The sequence below is a fragment of the Perca flavescens genome, chromosome 15 (assembly GCF_004354835.1).
Source record: "Perca flavescens isolate YP-PL-M2 chromosome 15, PFLA_1.0, whole genome shotgun sequence".
In the NCBI taxonomy this organism is placed as follows: Eukaryota; Metazoa; Chordata; class Actinopteri; order Perciformes; family Percidae; genus Perca; species Perca flavescens.
Genome location: NC_041345.1, coordinates 6,763,182 through 6,787,536, shown reverse-complemented (window position 1 = coordinate 6,787,536; position 24,355 = coordinate 6,763,182). Strand labels below are relative to the sequence as shown.

Here is a 24,355-nt window from a genome sequence, read left to right as displayed (position 1 = left end):
TTGCACACTTGAGGTCATGTAGGAGGAAAGAGCATGCGGTCATATCAATGCTTGGTTATGTGTAAACAGTTGTAGGTCTCTGATTTCAAACCAGTAAGTGTGTGTAAAGCATTAAATTATGAAATGGAATGGGGGAGGAGTATTTTCGCTATTTTTATATTCTTTCACACGAGGAAAATGTCCCTTAATCATTGATAACAATGACTACCCAAACCTGATTTCTTTCAGAAAATCTTGTGTTCCTGTGCCACTTTTATTGTAGACACTCAGTATTATGAAGTATTCTAAGCAATGGATAAATGAAGTATTTATTAACAAATCTACTATATATGTACTATGTCATGAGTAGAATATAGAAGTCTATGTTGTTGACTGTTAAAATGAAATCTAGCAAAATATTAGGCACCATTAGACAAAAGGATTGCTAATTAATTATGCTTAATAAACAACGGGTTATTTTTCAGAGAGATTGATCTAAACAAATGCTCTCCTTGTGTGCATATTATAACCTCACTTCCTAATAGTATTGACATCTCCAGGCCATTAAAGTCTCTCATATACTGTACATTTCCTCACAAAAAGCTTCACACACACTTCCCCCTCAAGCCACACAAACACCTCCCTCTTTTAATGAGAACGCCTTCTGAACAAAGGTATTGTGTCCCTTTAAAAAAAAAAAACCTAAAACTCAATCATCTCTACTAGCAGCTGTCTTTTTTTAGACATTAATGTCCAGGGAAGAGACGACGACATCGACGTCACCATGCCCCAGTTCGAGGAAGTTCTGGACAGCGTGCAGCTGGCTCTGACCTGGGCCTCTCCTGCTGAGATCCGAGCTCTGCTGGAGGGTTTGGTGGAGGAGCAGATCATCTCCGAGGCCTACAGCAAGAGCTTGAGTCGCCACCAGCTTACTGAGGGGATTGCACCCACATCATGTAAACCAGGATCTGATCGGATGAATTCCAGAGGATCTACCACCCACTGGAACCTCAACCAAGATCATCCCAGCCAGGTGAGGAACTGTAGGTCATCGGAGTCTACAGAATCTGACCACGACCAGGTCGCATCGGAGTCGGTGTCGCCAGTGGGTGAGCGTGCCGGCGCAAGGTCCGGGCCCAAAAACCGTCCACTGTACGAATATCGAGTTATTCACGAGAATAATCTCAAACTAATTCAGGAATTCAGGGGGGGAGCGGCGATGGACAAACACTTTCTCAATCACAGGCTCTCTTTTACACCGGGAGTACGTGACTACCAATGTGGGCTCGGGTTAGATGATGAAATGACAGAACTGCTGCGGAGTGCAGAATTAATACAGAAGCAAGAAAGCGATAATGAAAGAATAGATGAGGGGAATTTGGAATGTAAGAAGGAGTGGTTAGAGAAGGTAGAGGAGGCAGCTCGAAGGATAGCAGTCCCTCTGTGGCAGCACTGGGATAGAGGACAGAGGATGTTGCTGCCCCTAGTTCCTGGTATGACTGCTTGCTGTGCAACAAGTAAAAACAAAGTGACAGACGGTGAAGCACAATGCCCTGTTTTAAATATGGAAGAGGAAACAGAGCTTGCAATTGCTTGCAGGACATTAGATTTGTACGCCGACAACTTTAAGTGTACAGAGGCGATTGCAGACCCGAGCTTCACGCTGGATACAGGAGCACAAAAAGGCCTCTGTCTATCTACATGCGACAGCGTGCCGACAACTGGATTGGACGCGGATCATTTGAATGTTTCTGGAGCAGGAAGAAATGGCTTACCTGTTCAAGCCTGCGTAGCTACAGACACAAACAACAACATCACAGACGGGCTGGATGTCTGCTGGGCAGCTGACAGGACAACAGAGGACCTGCTCTGTTTGATGGCAGGTGTACAATGTGGCACACGTGCAGGATTTACAGAAGACCTTGCACATTTTTTTTCTCCCTGCACACCAACAGACACTCATGCTCACGCACAAGATCACTCGTTTCACTCCGGTACAGATCACAGCATGACATTAAACAACGTAGAAAAAAAAATATCCAGTGCTGCTTATAGTACAAACACGTGCAGCACTGATGGCAAAACAGACTTTTATGAGTATAAAGAAGATGAGGAGAGGATGGATTCACACTGGGGTAAGTTTGCACATAATCAGCATATCATGTCTAGTATGTATGTAGTAGTTTATTTGAACATGTAAAAAATAATATATATACAGTACAGGCCAAAAGTTTGGACACACCTTCTCATTCAAATGTGTTTCCTTTTTATTTTCATGACTATTTACATTGTAGATTCTCACTGAAGGAATCAAAACTATGAATGAACATATATGGAATTATGTACTTAACAAAAAAGTGTGAAATAACTGAAAACATGTCTTATATTTTAGATTCTTCAAAGTAGCCACCCTTTGCTTTTTTATTAATAAGGGAAATAATTCCACTAATTAACCCTGACAAGGCACACCTGTGAAGTGAAAACCATTTCAGGTGACTACCTCATGAAGCTCATTGAGAGAACACCAAGGGTTTGCAGCGCTATCAAAAAAAGCAAAGGGTGGCTACTTTGAAGAATCGAAAATATTGGAATAGCCTACCCCCCACAATAAGAGACGTCCCACATACATCAATTTTAAAACTCATTTCAAAATCTGGCTTTTAGAAAACCAAAGCTGTACTCACTTTTAACTTCCTCACACATTTCATTGTGTGTGTGACCTTTACTTGTTCTGTTGTATTTTGTCTGGACTGTCAGTGTTTGTCTTGCCTCTCAAATTATGAGGGTGTTGCATGTTTGTTACTGTTTTTATGTTTTATCTGCCTGGGGACATATAGATGAAAACTAGCTATGGTGCTAACTCTAGCATATTTACATTGTGTAATTGTACTGATGTCCATTAATATGCACTGTCCCTATCTAAATAAACAATTAAATAAATAAAATAAATACATTAAAATGACAGATAAATAAGGACATGTACTTCTCAGCACAATCTACCAAAATTATTAAAAGTAATTCAAATAAGAAATTCCCATGTTCAAAAAGGAGTAGGAAGAAGTTCATAAACAAACTTTTCTGGTCCTACCCACTTTCTCTGTTTTTATCCTTTAGTTAATACAAAACAATTCAACACAATTCTTCTTTACATTTACATACACGTACACCGTATATCTACCTACAGCTCACATACACCCATGCATACACAGGCACAGATGCATACATGTCCCCTCTTAAGTCTGCTGTGTTTTCTCTTCTTCTACCATCTCTTCAGCTCTGACTGTTTATATGTACAGAAACTGCACTGAAAGAAATTTCTTTTCTGTCCAGGATTTCGAGGTGCTTTCCATTTTCCCTTTCATGCTTTCCACTTAAGAATGAAAGTCAGCTACATCACCGGCATGGCAGCTAGTATGTGTTTATTGCCGTTGGATGCAGGATTTGGTAAAAAAGGCGTGCCTTACTTTCAGTTTCATTTTGAGTTCTTCCCAGACTGCAAATATTTTTGGAAAGTGTGGGACAACAGGGTGGGGCCTGCCAGGGGCAGGGACGAAAAAAAAAAAAAAGTGTGCCAGCTGCATGCTTTGGGGGATCAGCACACAGAACGTTTTCTAGCCTGTAAGGCAGCCTATATGGCACTGCATCATGTTTCCAAAATTTTAAGGCCACACAAGAGGGTGCTTTACTGCATTTTCTTCAGTGGGAGAGCCCCCTAGACGGCATTTTAATATGTTTTATCTACCATAGAGACATCCAAGAGGGCACTTTTGCTGCCTTTTTTTCCAACACGGGGGCACCAAGAGGGTCATTCTGCCCCACCGAGTCCACCAGTGGGCTCTGCCCTAAACAGATGCACCAAAAAAGAGCTTTGTTGTTTGTCTGTTAGGAGGACAGATCGTATTATTATTAGGGCTGGGCAACGATTCAAAGTTTTAATTGCGATTAATCGCATGATTTCCCTGATTAATCACATTGTTATACGCAAAATCCAATAATGAAGTCAACAGTAGTGTACAGCGCAATTTTATATTAAGTGTTCTGCCATATGAATGGAAGTGCCATAACATTTGTTCTGCAAACACCAAACAGCAGCATTTTGTTTATACAGTAGCAATTAAATAAAATATTTAGTGTAAATCTCAACTTAAACAATGTAATCAAAAATTTAAAAATCAGAATTAAAGCTTATTGCCACTGCAAAAACTGTAACACGTTATAAAGGTGTCGCTTTTGCGGTCCTCTCCTTTTCATACAACTTGTGTCTTCTTCTTGTGATGCTGCGTCTTGAGGGAATCTCATTCCTGCCGTCATTTGTTGCGATTCTCAGAATGTTTCTCAGACCGACGTCCTCCACAACACTACTGGGCCTGCAGTCTGTAGCTATTCACTTCGCTATGGCATTTGTATCTTTTCTTGCCTTTGTTTGTCTATACTTCTCCCACACGCTGCATCTAACTCAGTCTGCCGACGCGCCACTGTTTGTTTTGTTGAATGACGTGCTGGTAACAACTGTATGTATTGCACTTAGGTGATATTTCTGACTGGAAGTACTCAGGTGATAAGAAAATTCAACTTTGCAGTGGTTACAAATAACTTTGGTTCTGTCGACTGCGCCGTCTGGAAGAACTTTAAAATGAAAATGGCCATGTAAAAGTTCCGTACCCTTCTCCATGTTTGTTGGTTTGTTTATCCGCCAATTCTTTTCTTTTCCGGTCCCTGTAAGCGCGGCAGCAGTCAGCAACAGACTTTTACAATAATAAAAGAAATAATAAAAACTGCGTTAATACGCGATAAAATAATTGCCGGCTTTAATTAATTAATGAGTTAACGCGATAATAACGCGTTAACTTGCCCAGCCCTAATTATTATATATTAAATATTGTATAAATATTAATGCCAATCTCACATCTCTGCTGGCTTCAATATTACACCTAGTTCGAGTTTGGTAAAGGCAGAAAAAATTAAAGGGGGGGCACAGGGTTTCAAGGTTTAAACAGCTGATATTGTTGAAAACTCCTGCTTTTACCCCATTTTATCCAAACTATGAAGCAGACTGTGCTAATCCCAACTGAATACACCAAAACTTATATTGCAAAACATACTGCCAAAACTTTTTCTTCAGAAATAATGGGTGTGCATGGACAATACACACACACACACACACACACACACACACACACACACACACACACACACACACACACACACACACACACACACACACACACACACACACACACACACACACACACACACACACAAAGGTTTTGCAGCATTGGATCACTATGTGGGAATAATGGTAAATGGTATGATGTTACATGTGTAGCAGCATTGTATCACGATGTGGGCAGACTGGTAATAATGGTATGCTGTATGTGTGTAGCAACAAGGCAAAGCCTGAGTGCACCGATTGGCACTGACAAACAGGTAGGCCAGGTACTTTCCACTTAAGAGCTAAGACTCCCCCAGTTTCCTTGTACATGCAAAAAGGAAGACAGCTAAGGGCACCTTGATGGAGGAAAGAGTGCTAAAAAAAATAAAATATGAACTTTTGTGTCTGTTATGTAGCATGCACTTATTGAGATTATATTTTTATTTCAGAAAATGAAGAGGCCCTTAGACATAGAGGGAAATAATGGAAATATAGGGAAGTGTAATGAGCTGACCTGGGACAGACCGCCCAATAACAATAATGTAGTAATGATAATCATACCAATATCCTTAGATAACTGAGACTTGATTTAAAATAAAAGTACATATTAATATTGTATAGTAATAACAAAAACAGTGTCAAAAATATGTATAAAAAAGGTGAATTTTGAGCAGCAGTGGAAGAAGTACTCCAATGGTTTACTGTCGTGCCTTTGGGTCCAGAACTCTCTTCCTGTTTTAGCACTGTGGTCGACTTTTCTAAAAAGTTGCAATACTACAGTGTAGAAATAAGTAAACGTCCTGCATCCAAAGTTTTACTCAAGTAAACGTGCAGAAGTATTAGCATCAAATTATCCTTAAAGTACAGAAGTAAAAGTACTCATTGTGCAAAATGGCCCATTTCAGAATCATATATATATATATATATATATATATATATATATATATATATATATATATATATATATATATATATATATATATTACAGTATTACTGGATTATAATCACTGATGCGTAAATGTGCAGTGTTACCTATTTATCATAATGTATTAGTTGATTTATATTTGTGCACTAATCGAAATATGCTAAGTAACTAGTAACTAAACTCCACTATATAAATATAGTGGAGTCAAAAGTAATACCGTGTTTACCTTTGAGATGTAGTGGAGTAGTAGTATAAAGTAGCATAAAATGGAGGAAATATTCAAGTTAAGTTCCAGTACCTCAAACTTCTGCTGTACAGTACTTGAGTACCTATACTTAGCTTAGTACCACTCCTGCTTTTGAGTCAGGCTCCTCTGCCTCTGATTTTGGTCTGATCTTCATCAGTAACACATTGGTGTATGTGGTAAATTACAGTTAGGCTATTTAGGTTTTCACTTTGACTGTGCTCCATCACATCAAGCCGTCCCACAACCCCTGTGTTCATTGATAATGGGCTTTTAAAAAAAAACTTTTTATAAAAGCAGTTACATGAAGACCTAAACCGAAACTGCAGTCGGTTCCAAAAAACAGAATCCTGCTGCGGCTCCTTAGCCGAACCGCCACCGCTTGGCTTGTGTACAGTAGATGCGCAGTTAGTCGAAGTGAAAGTAAAAGCAGCAGAAGTGTATATGTTAGAGGAGGCAGGTGCGCGCCCCGACTAGAGATGGTTTAGGTCATCTGAGGATATATGCAGCGTTTGATGTACACACAGCGCCTGGGAATTCATCGCACTGTGAACACAGAACCAGGAGATCAGCAGCGGATCATCTAGTGAGGCTGGTCCGGCAGGTAAATGTTATCCCGGCTCTGACGGGGAGACTTGGGCGCGTTTTTCGGAAGTGGACACGCATGGTGAAGGAATACATGTCGGGGCGGAGGGCTTCCTTTCTTTGTTGATATGAGCTCCTTTATGCGCTTATTTTGAAGTTGTTGTTGTTTTTTTTTTACTAAATTACGCACGAAAAAACTTGTAACTTGTAACCAGCATAAAGAGAAAAAGAAATTTAAAAATGCTTTTTGCTATATCATATTGTCTGCCTTTAAATAATTTTAATTGTACCCAAACTTGAAAATGAGTTCGATAGGCTTCTCGCTTTCTTTTTACTGTTATGTTTCTGTAAGACTTCACGCTCCAAACTTTCAGCCATAATAAGGCGTGTAAACTTGATTAGGCATGTGTATGGTGGCTCGATCTACTCCGACATATCCATGCGTAAAATAGTGAATGAGTAGATGTAATCAGCGGTCGTTGTCAGGGTAAGTTAGTGAAAACGGTATTTGATGGGGACTTCCAGAAAATAAAAAGAAAGTGATTTCTTTTCTTAGAATCTCATGCTTCTTTGGCAACACCAAACAAATGCATGCTAACAGGCAGCGACCTGGATGGGTGTAGGTGGGTGTTCCCAACTTGTAGCAGCAATAATGAATTTCACTCATTCATGAGCAACATTTAGCAACATTCAAAGCTTTTTTCTTCTTTTTGCTTTCTTGCAGCTTTTCTCACCCTGACCCTGTGTTGTGCTGCATGTGGTTGTGTGCTTGTATTATTTATGTAGTTGGTTGCTGTGACAGAGCATGCAACATGGTGTTCTAGTTCCTCATAGCTGAAGCCTTTTGTTTTCCTGTTATCAGGCAAAAAGTCAGCCTGCTGTTTTAACGGAGCCTATTTATTCCATTTCTGGACGAGCAAAATTCAAATTACACTTAGAAACACAACCCACTACACACAAAGTCATCTATAATGAAATGCATTGGAGATGGGGACTGGACTCGGAGACTCCAGGCCGGGTTTGGCCCTTTGCTGCATGTCATTCACCCCCCCCCCCCCCCCCCCTTCTATCTCCCCTTTGATGTACATCTGTCCTGTCAAAAATAAAGGCCAAAAATAACATAACACTTTGAAAGGAGCCATTCTGCATAATGACTGCTTTTACTTTTGATAACGTGCTCAGGTAGGCGTCTGGTCCGGAGTCTGGCCCATACAGATAGCTGTCGATAGCTGCCAGTTTAAGACGTTTTCATGTCACTCAGAAGCAGAGAGACTGTGGGGTTTTTTCGCAGAAATAATTACCGGTGACTTCATAGCTGGCTATGTGCAACTGGTGTATTATCTTCACCCTGATCTACAGTATACAGCAGTGTATGTTCAGTGTAACATGAAACTTTGATGACATTCAGATTTTATTGATTCTCACACAGGGTTGAAAGTCCACAGCTGTTTTGGCTGTCAGTCAGAGTTATGATGTTTTATAATTTTTATTATGATGAAATAAAATTGTGAGTGTGAGAGAGAGAGTGTGTGTGTGTGTGTGTGTGTGTGTGTGAGTGAGAGAGTGTGAGTGAGTGAGAGAGAGAGAGTGTGAGAGTGTGAGTGTGAGAGTGTGTGTGGTGAGTGAGTGCGTGTACTTAGGAATGCATATCAATGTCATGACCTGGCTCAAAGGTATGACAAAATGTGGAGAACATACGTTTTCTCAATTAAATCAAATGTATTTAAATAAACAAAGGTAAACGTGCTATCAGTTTATCAGAAATGTGCGTAGTGTATGGATGTGTGTAGGTGTAGCAATGTTAGAACGCAAAAGTAACTCAACCCAAAGTCCAAACAAACCAAGCAACCTTGAGGAGGGAGGAGAGAGGAAGAGCGACTGCCCAGGCACTCCTGTTTATGGACATGTGAGCAATCAGTTCATCCAGGTGTCAATCATCAGTCCTTATTAGCCAATCCCCAGATCCCAGCAACCAAAGGGACTTAATAGACCTTTTTCACGGCAGACATGTTGACATGTCATAGTAGGAAAAGCACAGGTGTATTCAAAACCATTAATGATGGCTGCATTCCACTTATTAGGAGAGGCCCTGGTATTGTGAATGCTGACTCACTGAAATAGCTTACTGGGACACTTGATGGAATTGAGCCATCGTTAAGGTTATAAATTTCAGCTGTGCTTTTCCTACTATGACGAGTCAAAATGTCTGCTGTGGAAAAGGTCCATAGGTCTTGAGGCCTAGGAGCCGTCACAATGGCACTGTGTACAACGTAATAGCCATAAACTAGCAATATTTTAAATATCGCAGAATTGCTGTATCGTGATATTATCGGTATAGTGAGCCATGTACTGTGTATTGTATCGTATTGTGAGATACCCTGAGATTCCCACCCCTAAACACCATGAAGAATTCTAGCTAAATAGAGGCAGATAGGGCAGGTCATGCCTTCACCATCCTAGGGAAAGAAAAAAAAAAAAAAAGAAAAAGAAAAATTTGCCAACAACCCAGCTAAATTGGGTCATCCAAAAATGCATCGTTTTGTTGTACGTAAATGAATGACAGCTTTTTGGTTCGAGCAGTGATTTAGTCTCACTTCCTGTTCAAGTTTCAAAGGTATACAGTTTGATATACAAAAACAACATACAATAAATATGGGTGTGTCTGAGATGTCCCACCATCAAAGTCATATCACAGTAGATAACCACAGGACACATTCAAATGTGCTAGCCGCTGAGTCACAATGCCACCCTCATGTTTTTTCAACAAAAAAAGACAGGGAAATTCTTTCAATAATACTGAAAAAATGATATGTTTTGTCCAAGATGAAGCAGACGGACTGACATCACTGTGTTGCGAGTCTGGGCCAGTCTCAACAGTCCTACATCAAGACAAAATAGCCGCCTGCGTTTACCAGCCACTATAAAAAGTTGCCCACTGTATTGTGTATTTTGAATATGTCTTAAGGCCGAGACACATCAGGCCGATTATTGGCTGTGGGACAGTCTGGCGAGGTCAGTGACTCAAATCGGTTCGGTGTGTCCCGTGTCGTCGTCCGTCTGGGGGGCTGTCGGCCTTCATTTTGGCCGACCTGACACGTTCGGTCGGCGCAGGGCCGTCGGGACTCACCCGGAAATGACGAGCGGAATGAGGTGACTAGAGTCTCTCAAAATCTGATGAAAATCTTTTAAACTGACCTTTGTTGAGCTGATATGAAGACAGATTCAGCAACTGCACGGCCTATTTCTCGCTTAAAATGTTTTCAGAAACACATTTCAGTGAACTATTTTAGTACAATATGAGATCGTATTCTGAACGGCCGCCATGACAGTCCAGCTCTGAATATCCGGAGAAAACAAACCCATGTGACCTGTTCGTCAAATCAGCTGCCGGTTTTCATTTCTTGGGCGACATTACTGATTAGCGCCGCCTGCTGTTATGGAGGCGTATTACGTCTCGTCTCCTCTCGTCTTTTTGATGTGTCCCGAGGCAGTTTTTTGGACCTCGGGGACGCGACTGATCACATCGACGGGGTTTTCTGTCAACGGTCGGCCGTCGGCTATATGTGTCTACACCATTAGATGATTATCAGTTGGAAGAAGAATTACAGACCGTTACCACTACAGAGATGACAGGAAATGAGCGAGAGATCAATTCTATGGACCTTTTTCACAGCAGACATTTTTGACTTTTCGTAGTAGGAAAAGCACAGCTGAAATTGATAACCTTAACGATGGCTCAGTTCCATCAAGTGTCCCAGTAAGCTATTTCAGTGAGTCAGCATGCACAATACCGGGGCCTCTCCTAAGTGGAATGCAGCCATCAGTAATGGTTTTGAATACACCTGTGCGTTTCCTACTATGACATGTCAACATGTCTGCCGTGAAAAAGGTCTATAAAGACTGCAATCAAACAAAGGATGTTACAGTTCATGGTGGTAGCCTAACAACTTAAGCCCCTGACACACCAACCCAACGGCTGACCGTCGGCAGAAAAGGCAGTTGGGCTGATCAGTCGGCTCCCCGAGGTCCAAAAAGTGCCTCAGAACACACCGAAGCAACGCCGTCTTGAGTGTATGTTCTGCGCGCGCGCGAGACGTAATACAAAAAATGAAAACCCGGAAATGACAATGCGTCACGTGGGTAATAGATAGTTCACTGAAACGTGTTTCTGAAAACGTTTTAAGCGAGAAATAGGCCATGCAGTTGCTGAATCTGTTTTCATTTCAGATCGACAAAGGTCAGTTTAAAAGATTTTCGTGGAGGTGGAGGGTGGGGGTGCCTTGACCAACTGCCATGCTTCGCTTGTTTGCAAGCCATGATGTCTCTCTCTTTCTCATGGGCGGGCCAAATTCTCTTGGGGGGCCAAGGCAACGAAAGGGGAGGTAACCTTGCTCCTTATGACCTCATAAGGAGAAGATTCCAGATCGGCCCATCTGAGCTTTCATTTTCTCAAAGGCAGAGCAGGATACCCAGGGCTCGGTTTACACCTATCACCATTTCTAGACACTGGGGGACCATAGGCAGGCTGGGGGAACTCATATTAATGTTAAAAAACCTCATAAAGTGAAATGTTCATGCCATGGGACCTTTTAAAGTTAACTTTTGACAGTGACAACTGTAAGTAAAGATCCTTCTCTTTTACTCCTAATACAAGAATAACATCTATTTATCTTCTTCTTTTCTTTTTACTTGATTGGCACCTGAGACATGTTTTGGGATGACTATACAATATACTGCAGTATACTGCAGCATTGGTCATAATGAATAATACATTATCTGAGTCAATCTGTATGATTCAGAACAGGATAGTTTTAACAGTTAAAGTTGCTTTCTTGTAAACTTTTGATTGGATGTTACAGCACACTATGCATTTGTCAGTAAATTGGTACTAAATGCCCTTTATTATCAATTATTATATGCAGACTTTCCATTTATTTTGCTTTCATTTGGGCCACTTTCTTAATAAAGTTCCTTTATCCTTAAGTGTCATTTTTATCATTCTGCATGTGTTCATGTCTTTATGTAGGGACAGACTGTACACAGTTGTGGACCTGTTGTGGTTTTATATTGAGAGCAAAAAGATGCAGGAAGTTCTGCAGTAATGCAAACAGTTTGTTTTTTAAATGGTAGCTCTTTCATTTGCTGCATGTAACTGGCAGCACAACTGGAGTGGTTTGTGATATAGAGGATTACATTTGGCTCATGATTTACTTCTTCTTCTTCATGTACTGTAGGTAAGAGGACCTTAACTGCAGCATTGTGTTTACATTTCTTTTATTCAGAGCAATGAGGAAATTCTGAAACTTCACATGGCAAAATGTGCAAAGCTTGATAACACAAAAGAACAATTGTGGCTGCAATGACACTTGCCAAGACATGCCAAAAACCCTCATCCGATGCGGTCTGTGGCACGCATTAGTCAAACAGCTTAATACAGGACTCAGGCAACTTCAACATAGCCTGATGCTTTTAATTCTCATGCATCAATATCTTCGTATCATGTACTGTAGTAGTATATACTTGTATCTAAAAATGTCACTGGTTCCTCCTTTTGTGTGTGTGTGTGTGTGTGTGTGTGTGTGTGTGTGTGTGTGTGTGTGTGTGTGTGTGTGTGTGTGTGTGTGTGTGTGTGTGTGTGTGTGTGTGTGTGTGTGTGTGTGTGTGTGTGTTATATCAGGTGCCAAGATGCAGCACGTGGATCAGGACCCATTTATCTCTCCTGACTTGGGAGTTCTACCAGGTTAGTATTGTTTGAGTTTGAATTTATCATTCATATACACCAGACAGTCTTTTCATGTATGCTGTGTTATTACTGATCTACTTCACTACCTAGACAAATATGTATATGGACTCTTTACTATATTCAGCATTTAGACAGACTGTCTGTTCGTGTTTACTGTGTTATTACTGATCCACATCACTAACTAACTTGCACTAACTGTATATTGACTTCACTACTTCTCAGCATTCATATACCGGTAGACTATCTATTTATATATTCTGCGTTATAACTGATCCACACCACTAAGACCTCAATTTAATTTGCACTTGCATCTGTATTCTGATTCTTTATTACATCTCAGCAGTGTTATATATTGTCTATTCATGTATATTGTGTTATCGCCATACCACTTTTGCATAACCATCGACTTACTTGCACCTCACTTTGTGCCGGCTATGAAATGTCTACTTAATCTGTACTTATTTAGCCTATTGTATTCTGTGGTTTTTTGTACTATATTGAATGTGAAACTGTATGTTGTCTTATACGCTTACGCTTTTCTTGGCCAGGTCGCCGTTGCAAATGAGAACCTGTTCTCAAAGGCCTACCTGGTTAAATAAAGTTTAAATTAAAATGAAAATTAAATTAAAAATTACCTGTCTAGACTATAGAAGGCTTTTACCCCATTTTATCCAAACTATGAAGGAGTAGCAAAGTAGCCCAGATATCACTCCACATGGGTGCAGTAGCAGCTGGACCTCAAGCTTGTTGTGCTCCTTCTGATCATTCTGACCTGGTTCTACCGTAGGAAAAGGGTCCACCAAAAACAAACTGAACTACTGCGGCCTATTGTCTTGATTTACGCTGATAAAATGTTGGTACTTTTGATATAAAGATCTTGTAGTCCAGTACAACTCAAAAAAAGGAATTGTGTGGCCGGGTTGGTTCAGTGGGTAGAGCAGGCGCACATATACTGAGAGGCGTATAGAGGGCCAGAGGGTTCGAGTCTGACCTGTGATTGATTAAAGACGGAAAAGCCCAAAAAATAATCTTCAAAAAAACGTAATCATAATCGAGACTAAGCAGAAGCAGATATGCAGACCCATTGCATTGTGAAATTTAATCGGTTGACTTTCAAATATGAATGAAAAATAGGAAAACAAACTGTTGCAAATGTTTTGTCTTATAATGCTCATTATTTGTGTTTTAGATGATTTATCTGAATACTTGAATAATGATGAAGATAACTTTTTTTGGGGTAAGTTGCAACCAAACGTCTGCACAGATATTCATTAATTACAGTGAGCAGCATGTCATAATAACACACTTATTAATGGATCAAATGACTAACATAAACACACATATTCAAGTATGAACGCAAAGGTGATCTGTTGTCTAATTCCCTGTGCACTTTTCCTCCTCTGGACCCAGATGACTTCTTTGACAGTTCATTGCTGAATTGTGAGGAAATCATCACCTGCAGTAAGGAGCTCTTCTTTTGTTATTTTGCAGCTGCTGGCACATAACAGGCAATACAGAAGAGTAAATGAGGAAGTAAAAGGTCTAAAACTTTAAAACAGAATTTAAACAGAAACACTGTTAACACATAGATGGAAAAATTACTTTAATTAGTTTTAACAATAATATATATATTAGTTCATGCATACCCTATATAACATACAAAACATAAAATGTTTCTAGAAAAGAAAAATATATATCTGATGCCAATATTTGGAAACATTTTTGCAGTGGTGTCTGTGAGGCCCCAGACAGCACGTATGTAAAGCCAATGCCAAAAAAACAACAACAACCAAGGGTTAAGAATTCATCTCATTGGTGATATTTCAAGTTACAGTTGCCCTAGGTTTTACCTTGTCTACTACTCTACTTTCGAATCTCGCAGATGTTTGGAGAAACATGCTTCACTGCCCTGAAATGCATGGCAGTCACAACCATTTCTGGTTACCGCGTCAGTTACCTGCTTCACTGACTCTTTTACTTCCTTTATGCACTTCAGCTGATCTTCCCATGGCAACAGAGCTGCTCTGCCCAGACAGCCAGCAGCAGGGAGAGAAGAACGAAATAACAGGAGAAACAAATAACAGGAGAAAAAGACCCAGAGGTACGTACGTAACCAGCTGCTAACTGGAACCTATACTGCAGCTCAGCATCTGTTCTCTCAGTTGTGTGACACTGTCCTGATCACCCCTTTGCCATATAAAACTTAATTTTAAGATTAAAGCCGCAACATTCTGCAAGCCTGAACTAATGGCAAGTTTACATGTTCTATATTTCTCCTCTCCAGCTCCCCGATCACAACGGTGCACTGATGAGAACACACCATCTAGGCCAAAAAGGCAAAGAGCAGCAGGTGACCTACCCAGACTGGCTGTTTGGTTTCTGTCTGTTAATTATGACCTGGCTTCAAATGTTGGACACTGTGAAATATATAACCTGCACAGTGTCATGTCCGCCCACTAGCCAACTTGTGGCTAATGTTGTATCATTCTGCACTGATGTGTTTTTGAAGTCTCTACATGTTTGGTGACTGTTTAAGGCAGCCATTGGGTTTCACTCATATCAGTTTTTCAAAGATATGTCATTGCTATGAGATGATACAGTGCAGATTTTTTTCAACTCTTGCAGGACGATCAAAAACCAAAGTGGCTGAGCCAACTGTCACTCAAAGTAAGTTTCTAATGTTTCTGCTGTAAAATTATTGCAATTTGTAGAGGAACAATTTTTTTTTTTTTTTTACATTTAAAGAGGCAATAAGAAAAATTGGTCTGCCTCGAATGTGAAAATTGGCAGTAATTCAAGTTACTGTCATTAAACGAATGACAAATGTTTGATCAGTATTGCCACAGATATATCAATCAATGACATACTAAATATCAGCTACCACTGCACGGTAAAATGATAATGTAATAGGTTGCATGCCGCTGTAATGTTTTAAACAGACCAAAACTCCCGAGCACTATACACATGAGACTTATATATATAAATGATATTTTACAGACAAACTATGTGAGGCTAGAGTAGGGACATTAGACTCATGGGTTAAAGGGATGTTGGTTGGCTTTGCATGACTCAGTTCATTCATGGCATTGGAATGCACAACAAGTAACAGGAAGTTTAATTTGGAAGTCATCAGATAAGCGCTCCCCCTGATAAACCAAAAGAAGAACTCCCACCTTACCCAAACTTCCCGCGGATCAGTTTGGTGCTTTTTGAATGTCCGATTTTGTTCTCGGTGTCATGAAAACTCTTGTCATTCCAGATGAGTTTTTGATGGTTACTTGCTGTTGTGAGCCCAGTGCAATTATCTGTCATCTCTCGTTGAGCACTGAGCTTTTGTTTTCAAGTCTCTCAAGTTTGCTAAAATCAAATTCTCAATCGTGACACGATCTTTAATCTGATCTAAATTCCTGTTATTCACTTGGAAGCTAAACTATCAATTTGTTTTCTTGTCAACCCTTGTTTTTTGATACGCTCAAGGTTAACACAACCTGCTGGCAGGGAAAGCTAAAGGATCTTGTCTCTGCTTCTTTCGCAGGCACTGACACAGGATCAGAGAGGAGTTTAGCAGAGCCGGTGGGCCTCTCCCCCACTCAGCAAATCCTTCATCTCCATCCCTCCATTCAGTTTATCACCATCCCAGACTCTCCAGGGTATCAGGTGGTTCAGACACTGAGGCTCTCTCCTCCAGTTATTGGACTTCCACTCCCCAACACACCTGCTACACCTAGGTTCATATTAGGTGAGTTAAGCATTTACATACAATGTTGATTGTGTAGAGGAACTAAAGACTCAGATGATGCAGTTTTATTTGCCCTGAAAACCGGATTATCAAGCTTCTTTTAAGACGTGTAGCCTAAATAGTAGAGCTGTGCTCGATTGAAGAAATTCTTAGTCGATTAACACTCATTCGATTGTATCGACTACCGTAATCGATTAGTTGATTTAATCGACAGATCTGTAAATCTGAGTTTCTCCGCAAAGAGTCATGCAAAAGCGCCACTTTAATTCTTGTGTTTACCAGAGATGTGCTCGTACATTTCTTGGAAATAAGTCATTCCGCATGAAAAAAGCATAAAACATGACTAAAGAAATCTAAGTTGACTAAGACCAAAACGACCGATTAGTCGACTAATTGACTTAAAGGGAGCAGCCCTACTAAATAGAGCTGTAATTAGCAACCACAGACCTATACCAAATATTCTGTTTGAATGAAACAAGTTGTCCACCAGCAACCTTTCACTGCAGAGATCTGAGGAGCAGTTAACCATAGTCCTTATAAATCAATTGGAGTTTAGAATGCCAACACGAAGAAAGTGGAAGGTAAAGAAAAGAGGTGCATCCGGTGGAATTTCTGGCAGCACCGGAGCAATCCTGGAAGTGGAACGTCGTGGATATAGACTATACTTTTTTTGACAAAATATTAGTCATGGCTTATTGAATATTATGCTGCGTTTGGGTCAATTCATTATGTATCTGGTGGCATGCAGTCACCCAGGACTCATTCACTGGTCATTTTTGGTGACTTTAATGTTCTTTTACAATTTGTTTCTGTCTATTTAATTTGAGTTTTATTGTGTTAAATGTGTTAAATTCCTCTTTTAATATTTCATTTATTCTGTGCATTATGTAAAGCACTTTGTGTGTGTAACGTGTTAAACATATTAACTTGCCTTGCTTATCACTCATGCATGTCTGTTTACTGCACATACTGTATCAACAGGACATACTCTTACCCCTATTTCTAATATAGTTCCTGCTGCCTCACCACCCTTCCAACGCCAAGTGCCACCACTCTCCCCAAGTGAGTTAAAAATTCTTTAAACTGGGATGTGTGTGTCTGTGTGTGTGTGTGCCAGTCTCTACTTCATGTGCACAAATGCAAAAATTGTATTCAGTGGTATGTAGATTATAGTTTCAGATTATAGTTTTAGCACTGCCTTTTAAGCAACAACATGGAAAGCACTCTCTGCCAACTGTTGTATGTGTGAATGCAGGCTCTTAATTGTTCTTCTCTTGTGTTTGTAGTTGGTGGTGCAGTAGCGCCAGTCCAAATGAGTTCATCCCCACCAGGATCTCTGTCAGACACCGCTAGCAAAGCCATGTCTCACCCTTGTGCCTCACCCCTCTCCCCCAGCAATGGTGAGTACCAGTATCCGTCTGATTTCTTTCTCCTTGTGTGTAAATCACCTTGTAGCGTTATTGCCGCGTTACAAATATCTTGGCGTGTTGCATTTCAGAAATGTCTACATGTAAGGAATCCCCTGTTCCTCCATCTCCCACTGACCTTGATATTCCACGTAAGTTGGCACATGCTTTTATTCCCCTCTGCTGCTTTGACGTAAAATGAAATGTGAAAGTACAAATCATGTTTTGTGAAGTAGCAGGGTTGGAACTCAGTTGTGGTTGTTTCTTCTTCCAGTGATTGTAAAGGACTACATTCAGGAAGCCAAAGCACACATGAGACAAACCTGCCAGGATATGGGGTCAGACCTTAGCCTGACTTCTCACTATGTGAACGTGCGACTGAGCCAGAGAGAGATTCTTCGCTCTGGAAAAAACACAAACAAAGACCTGGACAAGGAGCTGGTCATCATGGGAGATACAGATCGTCAAAACAGCGTGTTGGGGCAGAGTCATGTAAGAGTTTCCCTTAAGTTCGATTTAAACATATATAAACGGTTATCATCGATTGCTTTTTTAACACAGCCAAATCCAATAATATCATGTATGAGCATTTTGATTTGTTTATATGATGAGGGAAACCACTTGCTGAAACTCACTGGTAACTATATGTTGGTCTTTTTCCGCTCAGATCTTTAAAGGCTCAAATGGCGACAAACCCAGACGCTACATAATGCTACTTGGCAACGCTGGCATGGGAAAAACCACCCTCATCAGGAAACTGTGTCTCGACTGGTCCAGAGACTGCATCCCACAGTTTGACTTCGTCTTCTCTTTAGACGGCAAAGCACTCTCTTTAACAGAGCCGAACAACAGCCTTCAGACCCTCCTATTAAACCTTTCCTCCTTCGCCCCTACCTGCATGGACCCCGACGCAGTGTACGCTCAAATCCTTGCAGCCCCTAAGCGTGTGCTCATCGTTTTTGATGGCTTTGGCGAGTTACGGGACTATGAAATTCTTCTCCAGACTCTAGAAAAAGACTTGATATCTTCATTGCAGAAAGACAGTAAAGCACAGACCTACACAGTAAAACAGTTATACTCTGCCATCCTTCAGAGGGTCCTCCTCCCAGGCTGCACTCTTCTGCTCTCCACACGACCAAGAGGCACTGCCAGCCAGCTACTCCGGCGGACGGACAGCCTTTTGGAGATTTGCGGCTTCACCCCCGCGGACATAGAGATATATTTGTCCCAGTACTTCACTGACCCTGGCCTCAGAGCATCTGCTTTGGACCGCTTGAAAAACTGCAGCTATCTACATCTCCTCTGCTGGAACCCTGGACTGTGTCGGTTGGTCTGCTTGGTTTTGGAACAGTGCAAAGGTTTAGAGGTCCTGCCGAGAACTTTAACAGGGCTCTGCCATCAAGCGCTTCGTCTGAAAATGGAAAAGGACAGTAGGAGCGCACACTCGCAGGCTGAAGCTCAATCAGAAATATCTGTGCAATCGGCAGAAAAACCCCAGACACAAATCTCAAGTAGTTCTCAAGTTACGAGGGGTAACAAAAACGCCCCGACGAAGTCCCGAGCACAGGCTCGCACTCGCAGCCAAAGAGCGAGGGGGTCAAAAAGACATGAGAAAGAGGAAGATGACATTGATGGAGAAGGGATGCGGAGTGTTGTGGGGGAAGTAGATAGAACAGAGGAGAGAGAGTTGCTGTCCCAGCTGAGTTCTTTGGCCTGGGATGGGGTCAAAGCAAACTCCTCCATCCTCCCCACGGGACGGACTGTATCTGCCAAACTTAAGGCGTTCGGCCACAGGACAGGGCTCTTCTTCTCTTACCATCTGAGGACGAGGCAGGTTGTCTCAAGTGGCGAGAGAGAGGGAGGAGGAAGGGAGGACAGAGAAGAAATGGGAACAGGAGAGGATGGAGAAAAGAGGGGAAACAAGGGAAAGACGGACACTGAAAACGCTGATGCCAGTGATGACCACATCCTGTTGTGGGCCAACCCTTTTCTTCAGAGTTACCTGGCAGGGCTCCATTTGTCTCTGTCAAGGTAAAAGATTCTTCAATGCTTCGATTAGGATTATATAGATAAAAAAAAGATTAAATGAGAAGTGGTTGTTTGATGAATTGATGTGTTAAGCTTTTAAACTGGCAGAGTATCTTCTTCTTCTTCTTCTTATTCTATCTCCTTGAATGAAAATGAAAGAGCATATCCCTTTCCACTCCCAGCCTTTTATCTCTTTTACTTTCAGTTATCCACTCTCCCTGTATTTCCCTGACTCTTTATTGACTTTCTGTTTCCCCAGGACTGTAACAGACCGTGCTTTCCTCCAGACCCTCCCTTTCCAGTCAGGCCAGAAGGGACGTCGTCGACCACAAAGGGAAGAGCTCGAACTCACTCAGCGATTTGCCGTCGGGCTTCTGTTCCACAACAGGACAGAGCTGCAGAGGCTTCACTCATACACAGAGACAGCCTTCAGAGATATGGTGGCTGCCAAGCAAGCTTTAGTAACAAACCACCTTGAGGTTCTTTCCCATGGTGAGCTGAACCCCGCCCAGGTCCTGGAGGCATGCCACTATGTTTATGAGGCGAGTTCCACACATGGTGACGGTAGCAGAAACAGTGGCAGCACACGATTAGTCGCTCACCTGGCAGCAAATCTCCCAGAAGTCCTGACATTTCGTGGAGTTCCACTCAAGCCGTCGGACGTGTTCCCTGTGCAGAACGTTCTCGAAAGGGGTGGAACTAAAGGTAAACGGTTCTGTTTGGATCTGGAGGATTCTGGGATACAGATTTCGGGACTCAGATCTCTGGTGGGGCTCAACAACATCAACACATACAGGTAAATGTTACAATCCACAGTTCAAAAAGCTGCTTGGTATCGATCGGGGTTGTTCCCCAAACATCGATTGTCCAATCTTAGCTTAGCGACCCTAATAAGGGCAGGTCTGTCAAGCTTTGGATTTTTCCACGATCCACATTATAATACTTATATAATTCAAATAGAGCTTTGCATTTTTTTTTTTTTTTTTTTTGGCAATTTATTCCTTCATCACTGTCTGATGATATTCTATTGATACCAATGTCAACCGTTGGGTGTCTTCTAGGGCATGCATTGCTGATGTCATCACCTTATGGGAGCAGTTAGAGCAGAGTGACGAAGAAGGGCTCCTACAAGGGATGGTGTCCAAATTCAAGATCCACCCTCTGAAGGCCACACAAGCGTGTCACATAGAGCACTTGGCAAAGCTGGTGAACATACACACGCACAAAAAGCTGTCGGACAGGTAAATCACCCCACACACACACACACACACACACACACACACACACTCGCACACTCACACACACGCTCAGTTACGCTTTGCAATACAAACTATGAGTTTGGCTACTGATGTGTGTGTTGTGTTTACTTGTAGTTCAAGCCAATCAGATTCCATCCTGGCCGAGGGAGTACCAGCTGTCAAAGAGCTACACAAGCTGGAGCTTGAGTGAGTAGCTCGGACATTTGAAATTTGAATTCATGATGACACTGACGATGACGATGACAATGACAATGACGATGACGACATTATCTTTCTCCGTAGACTTGGTCCAGAGAAAGGTCCCCTGGTTCTTCCCAAGCTGTGGGAGCTCCTGCCAGGTCTACATAACCTGCAGCACTTAGAGTAAATATACACACCTTTACATGTAGTTCTCTCTCAGTGCAGGTATCCCTCTGTCTTAATGTGTTTGTTTCTAGTGTCTGACAGTCTCTCTCTCTCAATCTCTCTCTCCTCCTTCAGTCTAGAGAACAGTAAGATAGGGGACGAAGGGGCAGAGAAATTGACTGATGCTTTAGTCTCACTTGGTTCCCTGGAGATACTCAAGTAAGTACGACATCTTCCTTTCTCACGTCTCATCGTATGTGCAGTGTGTGCGTCAAACTAAGTGTTTACCCTCTCCTTCGGGTTTCTAGTCTGTCACAGAATTGTATAGGAGACAAGGGGGTGACAAAACTGGCAACCACATTGAGGGCCCTGCCCAAACTACACTGTTTAAGGTATACACACAAACACAAAGAGAGACATATAAATACACAACAACACCCACAGTGGCACATATTGTAGCGACCAACATAATTTCACTTCCCTCTTTCCTCACTTATTTTTTACAGTCTCTACAGTAACGTGATATCTGATGAAGGGGCGGAGAGTTTAGCAGATGTCCTGCCACACATGGCTTCGCTCACTAACTTGGAGTAAGAACATACATTTCACATTTTCCTTAGACATTCATGATTTATGTGTGTATGTATACCTCTTTGTTTTATATCATTAATGAGAAAATGTACTGTGATATCCGTGTTTTGGACTGAATGTAATTTTCATCCAACCTTGAAAAGACTGGTTAAAATGAATACACACACACACACACACACACACACACACACACACACACACACAAACTCATCAAATGAGGAACCAGTGACATGATTAGATACAAGTAAATGTTGATCAGCTGATCTGTTAGTCTGTCAGTATATTTTAATACAATGATGTGTTTGACATGGATGTGTCACTATCAGTAGACACAGAAGTACACACGAAAGATACTATATTATATTATATTTAAAGTGTAAGCTATTTTCTGTTTGACAGTGTGAAGTACAACAAGCTAACAGATGTTGGAGCTCAGAGCCTGGGAGCCAGTCTGAAAAACTGTAAGAAAATGAAGACCTTGAGGTAAGAAGACCTGTGTTTCTGATCATCGTTGCTTCACAAACGCAACCAACAACTAAAAGTATTGTATATCTAATTTCCTTCCAACATAATAATATCCATTTCCATCACATCCAATCACAGGATGTGGAACCAGTGTATTCCATACGGAGTGTTTGAGAGACTTCAGCAGCAGGACAACCGGATCCTTTTGCAGTAGAACGATATGAAACCTCTACCACAAGCCTATGCACTTTTTTTTTTTTATCATGCATCTCAGGCATACATGTTTACACTACACAATCCATTTTCTAAAGCATGTTTGTTAAAGAGAGAGACAGAGAGAGAGACGGAGAGAGACGGAACTTTAACAGAAAATGCAAAATTATTTGCTGCTTTATTCAACAGTTCATTTTACCAGATTCTTTCAAAGATTCTACTCAGTGACACACAGTAATACTTCATCCTTCAGCGCTACACAGTACTGCATGTGTATACTGTATGGGTTTGTGGTAATGCTTGATACAAATTTAAGAAGCACATTTGCACTATGTTACTTGTCTTTATGCAAATTTATGGATTTGTTGTATTTCATGTGTGTTTTTTTTTTTCTCTCTTTCTATGACTGTACATTATACATTGCTTAACAATTACCTGGCACTTTAAAAAATAAAATGTTTCATTTGTCAGGTACATTATTTTCTTCCCTGTTTTCTTTTTCACTATTCATTTGACATGTTCCCCGAGTTCATCGGTTTATTTGCAACTTCTTTTCTCTTCCTTCCTAACAGGTTTCTGTTCTCTATTTTGATGCAAACTGACCTTTAGACTGTTATTGTGTCTGAAACTCTGCATAGTTGATCACATTACTTTGCATTAAGCCATTTATTTCCACCAAAATGTTAGTCATAGGCAGACTTTCCCCAATTGTGATATCATGGTAAAATAAGTGGGGGAAAGTGAACTTTACTGACAACATGAATACTTAGTTATCACTTGTGATGTTCCTTAAAGTGGCCTCTTTGTGACCTTAAGGTGTCTCTTGATTTATATTACCCTTTAAGGGGTTAAAGACTGCAGTTCTAACAAGAAAGTCTGCGTTACATTCTGGGTGGTGTGGAGTTTGAAAGGCATAGAAACAACCTAAACAACAACATTTATAAAAACAACCAGGTTGACCTAAGTGCTGGACATTGACATGATTTAGGACAGATTATAAACACACGAGTAACAAAATGAACATTTAAAACAAATAACAAACTTGGTTTAAAGCAGGTTTAAAGGCCACTGAATAAAAGTGAGTTTTTAAGTCGTGATTTAAAAATGTGAAGGCTGGGGGGGCCAGTCTGACGTGCAGAGGCAATTCATTCCATTGCCTTGGGGCCACGGCTGAGAATGCTCGATCTCCCCTATTTTTGAGCCGCGTTCTAGGGACAACAAGGAGCAGCTGGTCAGCTGACCTCAATGACCTCAGAGGAGCGTGCGGCTTTAGTAGTTCAGCGATATAAACTGGGGCTTGACCATGAAGAGCTTTAAAAACGAACAACAGAATCTTAAAATGTATTCTGAAGCAAACCGGTAGCCAATGAAGCGAGGCAAGAACAGGTTTAATGTGATCTCGTTTAAGGAGTCGAGCGGCAGCATTTTTGAACAATTTGTAATCTAGAGAGGGAGGCCTGGCTAACACCTACACGTAAAGCATTACAGTAATCCAGGCGAGTTGCAATAAAAACATGTATAACCCTCTCAAAATCATTGAAAGATAAAAATTGCTTCAGCTTTGTAAACAGCCTTAGTTGAAAGAAACTAGCTTTTACAACAGAATGTATCTGTTTCTCTAGTTGAAAATCACCGTCCATCTTAACACCAAGGTTAGAAGTCAGGATGTCAGAGGTTCTGA

General features: G+C 41.1%; 1 protein-coding gene across 2 annotated transcripts; it reads left to right on the top strand.

The window, feature by feature from the left end:
• Nucleotides 1-1,419: 1,419 nt before the first annotated feature.
• ciita (class II, major histocompatibility complex, transactivator) lies at nucleotides 1,420-23,103 on the top strand. 2 transcript variants are annotated; one of them, XM_028599757.1, is made up of 22 exons: nucleotides 1,420-2,114; nucleotides 12,563-12,625; nucleotides 13,818-13,865; nucleotides 14,039-14,089; nucleotides 14,625-14,729; nucleotides 14,913-14,978; nucleotides 15,254-15,295; nucleotides 16,164-16,367; nucleotides 17,379-17,429; nucleotides 17,654-17,767; nucleotides 17,866-17,925; nucleotides 18,048-18,265; nucleotides 18,441-19,804; nucleotides 20,061-20,597; nucleotides 20,863-21,042; nucleotides 21,175-21,246; nucleotides 21,343-21,423; nucleotides 21,541-21,624; nucleotides 21,714-21,797; nucleotides 21,912-21,995; nucleotides 22,396-22,479; nucleotides 22,600-23,103. In XM_028599757.1, the coding sequence occupies exons 1-22, from the start codon at nucleotides 1,451-1,453 to the stop codon at nucleotides 22,673-22,675; spliced, it is 4,332 nt and encodes a 1,443-aa protein (XP_028455558.1). In that variant the 5' UTR covers nucleotides 1,420-1,450; the 3' UTR covers nucleotides 22,676-23,103. The 2 variants fall into 2 exon arrangements, with proteins under 2 accessions (XP_028455558.1, XP_028455559.1); XM_028599758.1 differs by lacking the exon at nucleotides 1,420-2,114 and adding an exon at nucleotides 6,735-6,904.
• The last annotated feature ends 1,252 nt before the right edge of the window (nucleotides 23,104-24,355 follow it).